This window comes from Hippichthys cyanospilos, chromosome 15 (assembly GCF_059441005.1).
Source record: "Hippichthys cyanospilos isolate Australia breed blue-spotted pipefish chromosome 15, RoL_Hcya_1.0, whole genome shotgun sequence".
NCBI lineage: Eukaryota > Metazoa > Chordata > Actinopteri > Syngnathiformes > Syngnathidae > Hippichthys > Hippichthys cyanospilos.
Genome location: NC_142383.1, coordinates 12,778,515 through 12,793,030, shown reverse-complemented (window position 1 = coordinate 12,793,030; position 14,516 = coordinate 12,778,515). Strand labels below are relative to the sequence as shown.

The window sequence follows — 14,516 nt, the reverse complement described above, 5'->3', positions numbered from 1 at the left end:
CTTACTTTTAAAAAATTACCGTAACAGTACAAACTAGAGGATGGACATCAATTGGCTGTAAGCAGCTGTTGGCTGTTGCAATAAAAGAAGCAAGCGGACTGAACCACCGTCCGAGTCCATACTTGTTCGCACACAGGAATATTACTAAAACGCAGAGGATCATGTAAAAGTTATGTCTCCAGTTGATTCAATTAAGAGTGGCTGGGTATGGACCCTATTTTCACCGGAAAGGTATCCCATTTGACTTGTTTATTAATTGCGGTCTTTTGGCATATACACATAAACTTCGAAAAACACGAATGCTGCGCAACTACAGCTATTCATGGTAAAATGTTCTCGAGCTGCGTCGCGAGTAAAAGGACACTTAAAAAATGATTTGGAATAAACATTAAGTACCTGAGGTTGAATATCTCGACTTTTGAAAAACGTAAAAATACGTCTTTGGGATTGAATGAATTCACGTAAAAAATTAATAAGATTATTAATTAATCTGAAAACTCGACTGGCAGTATGACACATTAGAGAATCATAATTGCCTCAGAGCAAAGAGATTCCTCTAATTTTTTGTCTTTTGTCTTTATTTTTCATATGTACTAGCGTTATTGCTACTTGGTATTGTTAATTTACCCCATAGCCACATAATAAAATGTATGATCAAATAAATGTATGACAAAATAAACAAATTTGTCTTACTTTTTTAGCATCTACCAGTATGCATTTAAAAAGAAAGAAAAACAAGTAAACAACAACCCTTCAAATGAATATTTACCAACATTTATGCTTATGCTGGAGTCTTACAATGCTCGTTTCCTTGCATCTACTGGTCTCAAGGCCCGTCCTTCCCTTTTCAAAACACGAAAACAACCACAAAAGAGACTTTGCGCGATATGTTCGCGTTGTGAATGCCAGCGGTGTAAACTCAACATTCATGTAACTTCACGGTTGAATGCTCGAATTGAATTCCAATTGCGCTAGCTCATTCAAATTCCGTCTTAGAGATTCCCCTGTTTGTGGACTTGCTTTCTTGATTCTGATTGTTCATTTACTACCGCCATCTTTTTTGTGTATTTGCACGACCTTCTAATCAGCCCAAGCTTAAATATCTTTTTTGCGATCACTCAATAGCTGCTTATGACCAAACCAACGAGAACCAACATTTACAAATAGAGCGAATAGCTGAGTAAACGCAAGCCGAGATGATTGCCGTCGGCCTTCTGGGGACGACGGACATCATATGATGGAAATCCGTGTACATTTTCCCATGCGGTCCACGCGGCATATTTTACCATTCATTTTGAGAGGCGTTCAAGGCTACGGGATGAAAGTTCATCACCAAGTCAGTCATGTTTATTTGGAAGCTAATTACTTTCGCCATCTCCAGAAAAACTCCATCCAAATTGCCTTTGTTTCCCAGATACTGTAATTAAGTGAGATATCGAACGTTATGGATGGGGTAATACAAATAGATGAAAACAATAAATATAACGGAGAAAGAGAGTCAGGACAGAGAGATTATTATTGTTATTTTTATGATCGTTAAATACAGTAAATCAATTAAACAGCGACAGGTATTGGAGCATGTAAACATCGTTAACATCGTTCAGCAATTTTTAACTTGATTTATTTGTTATGAAAACCATTTGAACACTTTTAGTACGCACTTGCCAAGGTGCTTACTGTGTTTAAGAAAAAGCAAACATTAAACCAAAAGATATAGTTACAACATAAACTGCTCAGGTTAACAACTAAATGAAACGTGTTTAGCTAACCGCTAAGCTAACAGCTGCCGTTAAGCTAAAAGCCTAACTTCCAAACACGTAAACACTTTCAATTTTAACTACAGTGGAACCTCGAGATATGAATTTAATCCGTTTCGGAGTGCAGTCTGTATCCTGAATCTTATAGTGAATCACTTTTTACATGTAAATTGCCTAATTTGTTCCAAGCGCAAAAAAAAATAACAGCAGGTTAAATTTTATAATATTCTACCTTGTATCTGTACAGCACAGCCAATAGGAGAGCAGGACAATGAATGCGAGGGGATTCTGACCAATTGGAGATCAGGATACTGGTGCAGTGGTATGGCGCGATTAATGCGTGTGTGAATTTCAAGTTTTCTTTTGGAACATGCGAGTAATCACGTGTATATTGATTTTTTTTCCCTTGTATTTAGAGGCAAAATTTGGCCAACTTTTTATTCCACTGTATTTCCTATTTCCCCTCTCATATAAAAATACATATTTCAAAATTTTACATCATGCCACCAACACAGACTGAACATGTCTGCATTTTTAGAAATAAGAGCAACACCAAAATATGTCATCATAACACCGTTACACTCGAATTATTAGAATACTGTACCAACACAACAGTAAAACGCCTGATTGTGTTTAATAGTGGAGCGCGCCCCCTGGTGGAGAGCAAATAGCAGTTCAAACTCCAAATCAATACGTTATTAGTGTCTTCATCTGTTTCCTTATTTTGCTGGTTGGGGAAAAAAGTAAAAAAAAAAAAATAAATAAATAAAAAACTTTCTCTCTTTCCCTCACTCACTCGTGCTCTCTCTCTTACTTTCTCGTTCTATCTGTCCTCGAGTGCTCTTTTTTTGTGTCTCTCCCATTCTGCCTCTTTTTCTTTCTCTTATTCTAGCTCTCTCTTTCTCATCCTCTCTCTCAACTGTCTAACTTTCTCTCTCATTGTCTCTCTTCCTCTCTCTTTGTGTTGGCTTTTCTCGCTCTCTTGCTTTCCCTTTTTATTCTCCCTCTCTTTCTCCATTTCTGTCTCTTTCTCCCTCTCTGCCTCTCACTTTCTCTTTTGCATTTACTCTCTTCTCGTCTTTATCTCTCTCTCTCCTATCAGCCTTTTTTTCTCCCTCCCACTCTCACTTTCACTCTTTCTGTCCCTTTTGCTCTCTCGCTCTCTTTTTCCATTTCTTTTCTCTCTCTTTTTCTCTCTTTCTCCCTCTCATTTTCTTTGCCTTTTTCTCTTACTCTTTCTCTTGCTCTCTCATTCTCTTGCGTTATTTTTTTCGCTTCTTCTCTCCGTTTTTCTCCCTGTCTCACTCGCATACTCTTCTTTTTGTGTCTCTCCTCCTCTCTGTCTCTCACTTTTTTTTTTTAAATTTCCCTTTTTTGGTCTCATTTCTCTCTTTCCTTATTTTGTCACTTTTCTTCGGTCTCACTTTCTTTTTTTTGCACTCTTTTGCCGTCTCACTGTCTCCCTCTCTCACTCATTCTTTCCTTTGCTCTCTCTCTCTCTCTCTCTCTCTCTCTCTCACTCTCTCACGCTCTCTCTCTCATGGAGTGAAGGAAGATCTCTGATTAAGTGTGACCTAGGAGGTCAACATATGCTGTTAGTGTCAGGCTTCACATAAAGCAGCTGCAAGTGGGATCCGGGCCAAAAAAAAAAATGTATACACACTTAGAGTTGTTGTTGTTTTTGTTTTTTTTAATGGAGAAACAATGGTCCTACTTAAAAGAAAGCGCCCTTAGCACAATTCATGTCGTTGGCAACATATATGGATTCAATTTCTCAAACGTTACTTCATATGAAAAATGAGAAGTTTCCTTTAGCAACAGTTTTCTAACTGCACGGTACGCCTCAGAGAGTTGTTGACATTTACTTTCTGGCCTTGGACTTGAAATGAAGTCGGCGCCTTTGTGAATATAAAAAGATTGTTTTTAAAGTTAGGGTGGAGGTCATCTCATTATAAGTATAGCGCCTAAATTGTGCCTTTTCCCCAGCCAAGTACGACTTATAACACACTGAAATTGTTTTGTAAAGTCGAGCGCATCAATAACGCGTCAGCGCGATTGAACGTACTTTCAAAGTGACAAAGGGATCATATCGATTGTATTAAAAATTCGAATAAGAGTTGAAACATGATCTTGATTTTTTTAATAAGCTTGGTAGCTTGGCTGTATGTTGCCCCTCCACTTCTTCTCCTGTGTTGCTTTCATCTCCTCGCTCGGCACAGGTGAGCCCAAATCCTCCCCGGGAAATTGCGTTCTTCCCCTAATGGTCTCCTCGGTCGCTCGTTTTTATCCCCCCTGAACTCCTCATTTAAGTACGCAAGCTGTCATTGCGGGGTATATCATCCTCATGGAATACTTTTAAGTAAACAGTTCCCCAGAATAAACTGCTGATATCAAATAGAAAGCAAGTCAAGAAGCTTTAAAGAATCATTGCGGCGCTGCTGCTACCGCATCCTTTTCCGTGGTGTTGATCATTGGTTTTGAAATGGCTTTCTTTAAAGGGATACTAAACTTATTTATCAATTCTCAGTTGTAAAAAGTTATTCTTTCCTAAATTTGATCAATGTTTTCCATGAACCAATAAGTCGGACAAATTCTTCCACTTCCTTTCGACTGAAAATGACATCATGCGCTCGGGTAACAACCAATTACGGCCCTGCTTGAACCTATGGTAAAACCTATGCTAATTAGCTAATGTGTATAAAACCTCAGGTAAAAACATCCAAATTGTATATACATACTCAAAATTGTATAATAGGTGCTACTTATTTATAATATACATGAATACAATAAAATAACATCATAAAAAAATATATATAAAGGAAAAGTTACATTTTATTTACCTTTGAGTGACATTGATTTAAGCTACTACCGAGGGAAGCCTAGCCTAGCCGTTTTCATATTTCTTGATTATCTTCAGCTGCGTTTCCATATCAATCATCTTCTTACTTCTCACTTTAACATCACTACTAATCTTGGGACCCATGGCTAACCAGCTCGAGTTTGAATTAAGCACTAAAATGCACAATAATTACGATATTGTAAGCACTTACACAAAAACAAAGCTTTAACATGCAGCCATTTTGAAACCGTGACGCCGACCAATAGCAGATCAGCATCTTAGTGACGCGTTGCAGCACACGTAGTTTGACGCAACCAGAAAAAACAGAGCAATTACTTAAAAACGCCTGAAGAGGGAGGCAAAAAGACATAAACACAGCCAACCCCACAGGTCATGACAGTTGTTGATGGCGTAAAGCGGAAATAATGCCTTAAAGAGGGGACAAGACAATTACCGAAAAACGCCTGAAGAGGGAGGCAAAACAACATAAACACAGCCAACCCCACAGGTCATGACAGTTGTTGATGGCATAAAGCGGGAAAAATGCCTTAAAGAAGGGACAAAACCAGGCACACCGTAACCCAGGGGTCCACTGTAAATAAATTGTTACTTACTTATTAAGACTTGTGCTATATAAGTTTTAAGACTTATAAATGAGTCAAAATGAGTGTAAAAATAGTTGGCTTTGTGTTGCTTAATTCATATTTCACCAACACATCATTAATGTCCCTTAGATAACTAGAAGAAAAAAATTTGACTTCATTTTTAATCCTGGGTAAATAATCCAATATTTAGGCAAGTGACGCTTTCTTAAATCAATTCATTTTCCATGCTGAGCATTCGGCTCAATATTGTCCATTTGTATTCCAAATTTATTGCTCAATAACCTTTTCACAGATGGGAAGTAAAGGTCTTCCCTCGTCCCCGAGGCTCTAACAAACTTGTCAATACCAAAGTACCTCTCTCCATATCAGTGAACGTCAAGTCGTGGGGGTCCCCGCTCTCGTGGTGACTCATGTCATGTCAGTGAGAACAAGGCTCTCACAGCTGCAGACTGAGGAAAACAGAGCGGTTTTGTTGAATGGAACATCTCACAAAAAAGGGAGGACGAAACAAGTTGAGTTTTATATGGCAGCTGTGGAGAAGCGGGTTGCACTTTGACCTTTGGGGGTAACCGAGTTGAATTTTTTGATTCCTTCTGACAGGATGGTTTGCATGATGTCGGATGATTAACAAGGAGTGTGTTAAAGGTTGTTAGCCGCGTTTTGTTCTCTCACGCCCATTTTTGGTTTTTATTCTCATGAGTCCTTCAGTGTTACAATTTAAACGTTGCAATCGGCGTAGAAGCGGACGCGCGGACCGGGATCCGTTCTCCGGGATGCGTCGATGGACATAAATAAATGTACGGGTGAAATGATGGAAAAATAAAACGGGCAAAGCTAGCTACGCCTTAACTGCCGTCAACCACTGGAGGATCGCAGCATTTTGAAGACAACTAATTTTATCTGGAAGATAATGTAGCATGAAATGGAATATATAACTCATTGGCCAACTGGATTCTCATGGACAATTTATGTAAAAATGAATCAGAGCGCGACTCGAAAAGCATAGCGACTGATTTGCAGCACTTTTGATGAAATATGGATATTTTTTCTTCTGGAACTAAACATTTGACTATAGGCGTTTGGTTTTATTTAGACATTATTTATTGCTTGAGAAATAAAGTGCGAATGAATGACAGTTGTTCACTATGGAATCTTAATAAAAAGCTATAATGCTTTCAAATATTCCATCTAATAATCAGGAAGCCCCCAAGCCACTGCATTTAAAAAAAAAAAAATCTACTAAGGCTGAACATGAGTTGGTGAGTGGATTTAACTGCTCAACATTCATAATCTTGTATTGATTTTTAGGCACCAACTAAATTTGTCTATACAATGCACTTAGCAAACGCTATTAGCATTACCACGCTAGCAGCAACAAACACTACCATTTAATTCACACATACATAATGTTAAATGTACTGTTGGCTACTATGAGGTCACTAACTTCCTGTTCTTCTTCTTTGTCTTTTTCATCTTCTTGAATGAACATCTTCTTGATCACCTAAAACCAACCCCCCCCCAGATTATTTCTCATGCCGGATTATATTCTCAAATAATATACCCCTTGTGTTTTTTGGGGGAGGTATTTTCTTTATTTTGGGAAGCTACATGATGTAATATTGCCTTCAATGAAGCCCACTAACAACGAAATCTGTAATTGTTGTTAAGCACGCAATCGCATCAGCCATTAGGTGGTGCACCAAGACAAACAATTAAGCCACATGTTAAGGCTATCTTTGCATACATGTGTTTTTGTTGTTTTGTCTTTAAAAGAACTCCTGTGATGTGCATTTTGAATGAATATTTTTCATCTACCTAGTTTTAAAGTTGAATACCCGATTTGGTCAACTTTTTTTTTTTTTTTTCCCTTGCCCCATTGTCTGAACAATGTTATCACTGATTGCAGCCTTTTAGATTGTCTTTACACTCAAGATAACAGCGCAATCATATAAGTATTATCTGAATTCCATCTAGGAATCATGGATTATCTGTCAAAAAATCCTCCTAATAGAGTTTACACAGGTTCTACTGGCAATGTATTTTATATCCCATGACATATATTGGTTACGACTCACAAAGATATTGAACTGTAAATGGATTAAAAACTTTTTTTTGAGAATGTAATCTCCAGATATACTTAGTTTGAAAGCTTTATTTGTATTTAGAAAACAACTAGAGTTTACTCTGGCGGCTGAGAGACTCAAAGTATTTGTTATTTTTTTGCCCACTGACTTTTAAAGGAGATGAATTTGTACCCCCTTGAAGAAAAATATACCTGTTCCTTCTCACTACAAGGTTACTCGTACATAAATTTAGTTTTATGTGTGAATGTGTAGCCGACCTTTGCGCGGTGTCACTGTATAAATAAAGCATACACACTGCGGACCGCATAATGAAGTCATCCTGGACTTTCATTGCCGTTCAGTTTTTGAAAGTGGCATTGAGCGACTAAGTAAGGCAATGATTTCAGTACCTCACCTTGGAAAAGCCAGAAAGTAAAAGGAATAGAAAGAAGAAATGCAATTGAAAGAACACGCGAATTTCAATTCAGTCAACCGTTATTTAAAAAAAAAAAATAAATAAAAACATCCATGATGTTTTATTCACATGCTACATGGGCTTTTGCATTTGTGCCGTGTGCAACTGTTTTGCCCATTTAGCCCGGTTGAAAAAAGGCAAAATATTTTCAAGTGTATCCCATTGCTGTAGAGCTTTTAACAACATTGAATGAATGTGCCTCAGTTGCTGCAGTGTTTTACAGCGACACCATAAACAGCGTTGTATAATTAAAAAGTGGGTTCATTTAGTGAAGCAGCGAATGGGCTGTCGAGACGGGGCGTCACATTTTCCACTATCGATGTCTTTTGTGTCTTGAACGTCTCTCTGTATCTCGTTAACTTCAATATGCATTCTCATTGTCGCTTCCTTTCTTATATGAAAAAAAGGTAAAACTCAGTATGGGTACAAAATTAAGATTGCTTCTGGACAAAATATAGCAAACTTGTGAGAGTTCCAAGCATTGACATGAATGCTAGATACAAGATTAAGTATTTAACAGGGGAATTTAATTTCTTTATTAACTCATTCACTCCCAAAGACACATATATATATATATATATATATATATATCAATTGATTGATCAGTAGGGATAAACTGATCATTTTGTTGCTGTAGTGTTCTGAATTAGTAAAAAAAAAAAAGTAAACATCATCTGAAACAAAACAGGACAACAGGACAGTAATTTTTGATGAAGGGAGTATTTCAATTGTGAAAATGTTACATTTTTGGTAACTGGGAAATTTTAGTACAGTACATGTACTCAGTATATGTAATTTTGGTAATATTTTTATTTATAATTTTTATTAAGTCAAATCAAGCACTACCACCAGAGGGCAATGTTTCCCTATATTTGCATGACAAAAATCTCTTAGTTTCTCACCCTAATATATTATTTACCAATATGAAATGGCGTTGAGTTTCTCACCTGATTCCTAATATTTACAATGCTCGCTGTCAATTGAGAGCCATTTTGAAAAATCTGATTGGCAACTTGAAATATATTAAAATGACCGAAAATGACATTTTAAAAATGATTAAAATCTGCTTAAAAGTAAATAATGTGCTTGGTTTTAATTAGGATTGTTTTTTGTTTTTTTTTATAAGCTTGTACTCAGCAAGTAGTTTAGTTTTTTAGTTTATTATTATTATTATTTGTAAGTATGAAGCCTTGAAGCCTTGTTTATGTACTGCTTGTTTAAAAGAAGGCCATGACATATGCAACCAAACATGAGAACCAAAATAATCGTGATTATTTTGACCATAATCGTACAGCCCTATATAAGCCTTTTTTTCATTGACTATTCAAAAACAATTGTTTTATGGTTTTTGTTGCAGCGTTGTTTTTCTTTATTGTTTTTTTTTTATTTTATTCAACATAATCAATCTGCTTTCATAATGGATTAAAGGAATCTGAGAATAGTTCCATTCACTTTAAATTCTCAGCATTTGGACAGTTTTAGTTCTCTAACTGAATGACCAAACGTTTGTTAGTTGTCAATTTTACTTTTTTACATCTAATTGGGCTTCAAACCACATTGTTCAACTTGTCCACAAAACCCTACTAGCTAAGGACTCAGTTATTTCAGGTGCTTATGTAGTCGTTGCACAAGCGCACACTTTATTGTGTGTGAAATCATATTCTGTGCTTTAGTTCAACATTTACGAGGTTGTACAAGTTGAGCCGAAACTCCAATAACCTCTCACCGCACAGGGCTTTCCACTTTATCTTTCCACAACAGGGGGCTCAAAATTATGTTGAGTAATGGCGGGATTCGTATATACAATACAGCCTTTTTTTTTTCAATAAAATCTTAAAGGAATGCTAAACTTTTCAGAAGTCAGTTAGTGTTTTTCTATACCGTATTTTCCGCACAAAAGATGCACCTAAAAGCCTTAATTTTTTTCTCAAAAGCTGATAGTGAACTTTATAATCCGGTGCGCCTGTAAATGGCGGGTTTTCATTTTTGGAGGGCGAAAAATAACATAACTTTGTCGCCATGGAAATTCTTCAAGTTTTACCTCTGCATTTCAGTTATAAATGTATTTTTTACCATTGATATGAGGACAAGGCGCAAAAACTGCCGTTTAACTGACAGTTTTTGTAAGAGATAATAAAATTATATCAAACAAACACATTTATGGCCATTTACTGTACTTCAAGTGCAGCCCTGCCTTTATTTGAACCGAGGCAGTGTGGAATATACATTTTTATTTCTAAAGAAAAAGCGTTTCAAGGAGATTCCTAATACATTTCATTTCTTCCAACATTTTGAATGTATTCAAGGCTCTTCACTTCCATGCTAGCTATTTTTTTTTTATTTTGACTCAGTCAAGATAAATCGACATTTCCCTGCCAACCAAATTTCCCAACGTGATTGTTTTCATCCTATTCTGATTCCTCAAGTACAAAACCAACAAAGCCAAAGTTTTCAACATGATTTGGCTGTGTTGCGTCTCTGCTTCTGTACATCTAAATAATGCATGATTAAAGAAGACCAGAGCCTCAGCCATCTGCGTCGGCCCACTCGTGCCACACTTAATCACAGATTAAGACAGTAAACTTGCACAGGCCGGCTCAGGTTCCTTCGTTGCAACTTGCAACATTTTCTGTTTCAGCTGGTGAGTGGGATGCCTACTTACCACAATTCTTTATTTTTATCCTGACAGCACATCAAATATCTCTAAAGAGCGTGTTTTAGCTTCTTTCGCATCAGTAGTGCTTGATTGAATATTGGCAATGCTATCAATGCTAAAATTCATGAAATTGTTTCTTGATGTTTAGCACGAATAAGGTATAAGCAGATGATTCGCTTTCGTAAGTAACCTAACTATATGGTTACAGGGAATCAATCTTTTTTTTTCATGTGAACTACCCTGCTTGGTCGACATTTTTCACGAGCTCAAGTGTTGTGACGTAATAAATCTTTAAGCTATGGATTTCTGAACTTAAATCGGAGTGTAACGCGGGCATATATTTTATGTCCTATTAAAAAAAAAACATATTCCTGCAATTTACTGAGAAATTGTGTATGTCTGTTAGCATAATCTCTATTAAATTGAAGCAAAAACTAGTGGTTTAATTCTTTATTCTATGTAACTACTTGATTACTGTTGTACTTCATTACTGTATTGTAGTACAGCATTACAAAGAAGTATTTTTCTTATTTAAAAAAAAATTGCACATGCTGTATTATGGCATCTTTAAATATGATGTCACAGAATAATTTTAAATTGATTCTCAAGGCACCAATGTATTTGATGATTGGAGAATCTTTGAGAATGTTGGAAATTCTTTTGATGCCAGTGGAATAATGCTACCAAAATTTGTCCAGTTAAGGTGGCTTCGCTGAGGCAAACAGAGAAAGAATTTCACTGGGTGTTTTTGTGCTATACATGTGACAATAATTCTCTACAATCTACAAACTGTAGCGCAACCCGATTTAAAAAAAAAATAAAAAAATGCAAAATTTCCACTACACTCCGATTCCCCATCCTTTGTAATTGTATAATTAAAATTTTACAGATTGTGTGACAAAAATCCTTTTCTAGATTTTATTAGTTGTGCCTCACATAAATACCAAAAAAAATCACATTAATTCAGGGGGAATCTAATTGATGGAACAGAATTTCAATTAAAAAAAAACAAGCTCTCTTGGAACTTACTGCTCACCCTGATTGTTACTCCCTAACATGGATCATGGAGGGGAGAGACAAGCAAAGGCTGTGAGAAAATTCATTAAAACAAGAAAGAATAAACAGAAGGCTAATTGAGGCCACTGTTGATGACAAAAAAAAGTGTTAAATTGATACAGCAGTTATGAAAAGTGCAAAGCATATACTATAGGTAATTCATTCCATTTCTTAATTGATTGTGTCACAAAGTATGTTGGTATATCGAAAATTTCCAACATGAGAGGTTCAAACCAAAAAAAGTCACAGTACAATGAAAAATGGCAGAATTCCATTTACCATAGCTACTTTTGTCCAATACCTTTCTCTACATGCTGTCTGACTGTAAAACTGGAAACCATGAACAAATTGTCAACACAATTTAATAGTCAAATCCAAACATAGCATCCTCCAAATTGGCAAAAACTGTCTCCTGTCAGCTGTCAAACATCAATTTTTTGCCGCATTTGCAGACGCAAGCAAAAGCATGTGAGTGGCCGTGAGATTTAGAGGTATCCGAAGGTTAAAACCGCTAATATACTCATCCCTGAATATTAATTCACGATTAGAAAATTTGCTGTCGGTGGCAGAATAAACAGGAAGCTGACTTATTGCGATCCATAATAACTGGCATACCTGCAGTAGATGAAACTCCGTTTGTGAAAATGAAAGAGGCCAAGCATAACTTGGAAGATGATTTGTCAATTTGAAAACGTCTTCGCATGTGCACTTCTACCAAACAACAACAACAACAACAAAAAAAAAACTAAATTGCCCGGTGATGAATTGCGATAAGAGGCTTGGGCAGGTTTTAACACAAATGCAATTTCATGGCAAAATGAGTCCAGAAATATCACTGCAGCGGCTCATCAGCATAAACACAGCCTCAGCTGTACCTCTCCTCCCACAAACATGCGCATTTAAAACCAAGGAAAGAACCACTAAGCGCAAAAACGAATTCAGTGACAAATTGCAGTTTGCCTTTTCGCTGGCTTTGCACCGTCAGTGATTGTAGCCACCAGTCGCTTCCTTATTTAACTTCTTACATCATCCTTGCACGTTTGTTTGTCATCGTCAGTTGGTTGTTAGTGAGCTCGGCAGATTTATGCAAAACTGTCATGCGAGGATTTAGACCTAGCGGGAAAAAAAAAAAAAAAAACAACTCGCAAAATTAGACTCGGAAACTAAAATTGGAAAACTGACATGGAAACTTGATTGAAAGTAGACAAATTGACATGACAGGTTCTGAGCTTGATGTGCTGATTTGTTACTGATAACTTAGATCTTAAATAGTCACACACAAATCCTAATTGACTGTATAAAGAAACCTCAAGAACTATAGCTACTGCATAGCAACAAATACATGACAATTATTACAAATGTGATATTTATAGCAAAAGGTGAAAAGAGTTCTCAAAATAAATCCGTCCAAATAACATGTAGACATCAATATCTCGGTACACTTATTTTGAAGTAGAGCGAGGATCTAACGACTGATTTAATTAACTCGGACGTCAACAACACTTACGTTGTCCTGAAATTAAGCGCGATTGATAATTATGCTAATTACGGATGCTTAAAATATCGAGTTACTCCGCGATTGTATTACACGTTGCCTGTTGCCAGCCATTAGCAAAACCTCTCAAGTTAGCAGCTAGCAGTGCTAGCAGTGACCAGCAGGACTAGATGCTAGCAACATTAGCAGCTAGCATTACTCAACTATGCAGTTTGATAGGCGTAAATGAGTCAAATGACACAGTTCCTGTTTTTACTGATCACTTTAAAAAAAAAAAACAGGCTTACTCAAATGTGGTTTTAGCTAGCAAAAATTGCTACTGTGGTTTTGACGTCTCTTTTTTTTATAGGTTAAATCTGAAGATATTTGCCATAAATTGAATAATAGCCCGCAATTTAAATTTAGTTAAAAAATATCTAAAAATGTGTATTATGAATTATAAACGTTATTTCACACAAGCAAAGATTGGTATATTTAATTTTTGACTCGAATACCAGATTTGACAGAATTTTCACTAGAATATCCGAATACTAAAATACTTGATGATCAGTCCTAGTTGCAAACTGCATATCAACTGGTCACAAAAAAAAAAAAAAAAAAAAATCATTTGCGTCCATAGGGAAGATAGAGGTCACCCACATTTATGTTTCCGCTTTCTTCTCCAGGACTGGCTGAGCAAGTTTGGTTACCTCCCACCCCCAGACCCTGTGACCGGCCAGCTTCAGACCAAGGAGGCCCTGACAAAGGCCATCAAAGCCATGCAGAAGTTCGGAGGGCTCAAGGAGACCGGAGTCTTCGGTGTGTGCACGTTTGTGTGTGTGTTAGTGTGTGTTTTATGCATGACTACAGCATGTGTCAACGGGTGTTAGATGTGAATGCAAATTTATAATCTCTCTTGAGATTGCACTGAGGTGAATAAAACATTGTGACAGTCTAAGAATGATAAGTACGCATCCCGCTCTCTCGCGCAAACATTACGCCATAAATCTTCATACGCGGTGCACTTCCCGCTTTACAGGCTCAAACACACGCTGCTTTCCCATCTTACATGCATGAGCGTCGGTACGAGGGATATAGCCAATCTGGAAGGTAATCATTCGGGTGCCAAAAATAATATGGGTAAAATGCGGGTGTTAACTCATTCACTGCCATTGAACTTCCCCAAACGTTAAAGATTGAGTTTAACATTTATTTTTTTATATTTTTGTACTGGGCTGTTTGTTGGTAAATAAGTTAATGGAAAGCGACATTATATAAGTCAAAAATCCATGTTAACTGGACTGGTTGTGACGAAATAAACTATGCGTAGAAATAATTGTTAGCATTTTAATGATAGGAAAAATATCAACTTTTTAGTACATGAAATGACTAAAGGGGAAGTCAACCTAAAAGATTTATTTACCATAATATGTTCTATCTGTTCGCCCCAAAAGTGTTATTCATCCCGTAGGGCGGCCATATTGTCGCTGCTGTTACCCTAAAAATAACATCACAGTTGCTCATGTGATGTTGGGAAGCTGAGCCATGATTGGTTGCTGAGCTCCAAGCAGGTGTGATGTTGCTTACAGTT

At 36.8% G+C, this 14,516-nt stretch overlaps 1 protein-coding gene across 5 annotated transcripts in view; it reads left to right on the top strand.

Annotated features, from left to right (window-relative positions):
- Positions 1-14,516, top strand: part of mmp17a (matrix metallopeptidase 17a) — a 100,276-nt gene that overhangs the window by 44,521 nt on the left and 41,239 nt on the right. For 4 of the 5 annotated variants that reach the window (XR_015868033.1, XM_088435680.1, XM_088435681.1 and 1 more), the window contains one exon: positions 13,612-13,744. Coding sequence is in view for 4 of the 5 variants with exons in the window: in XM_088435680.1 (XP_088291806.1) it covers positions 13,612-13,744 (133 nt within the window). In the remaining variant the exon portion in view is untranslated. Of the gene's footprint in view, positions 1-13,611; positions 13,745-13,995; positions 14,036-14,516 lie in introns of those variants that run through there. The other variant, XM_088435683.1, reaches the window with a different exon arrangement.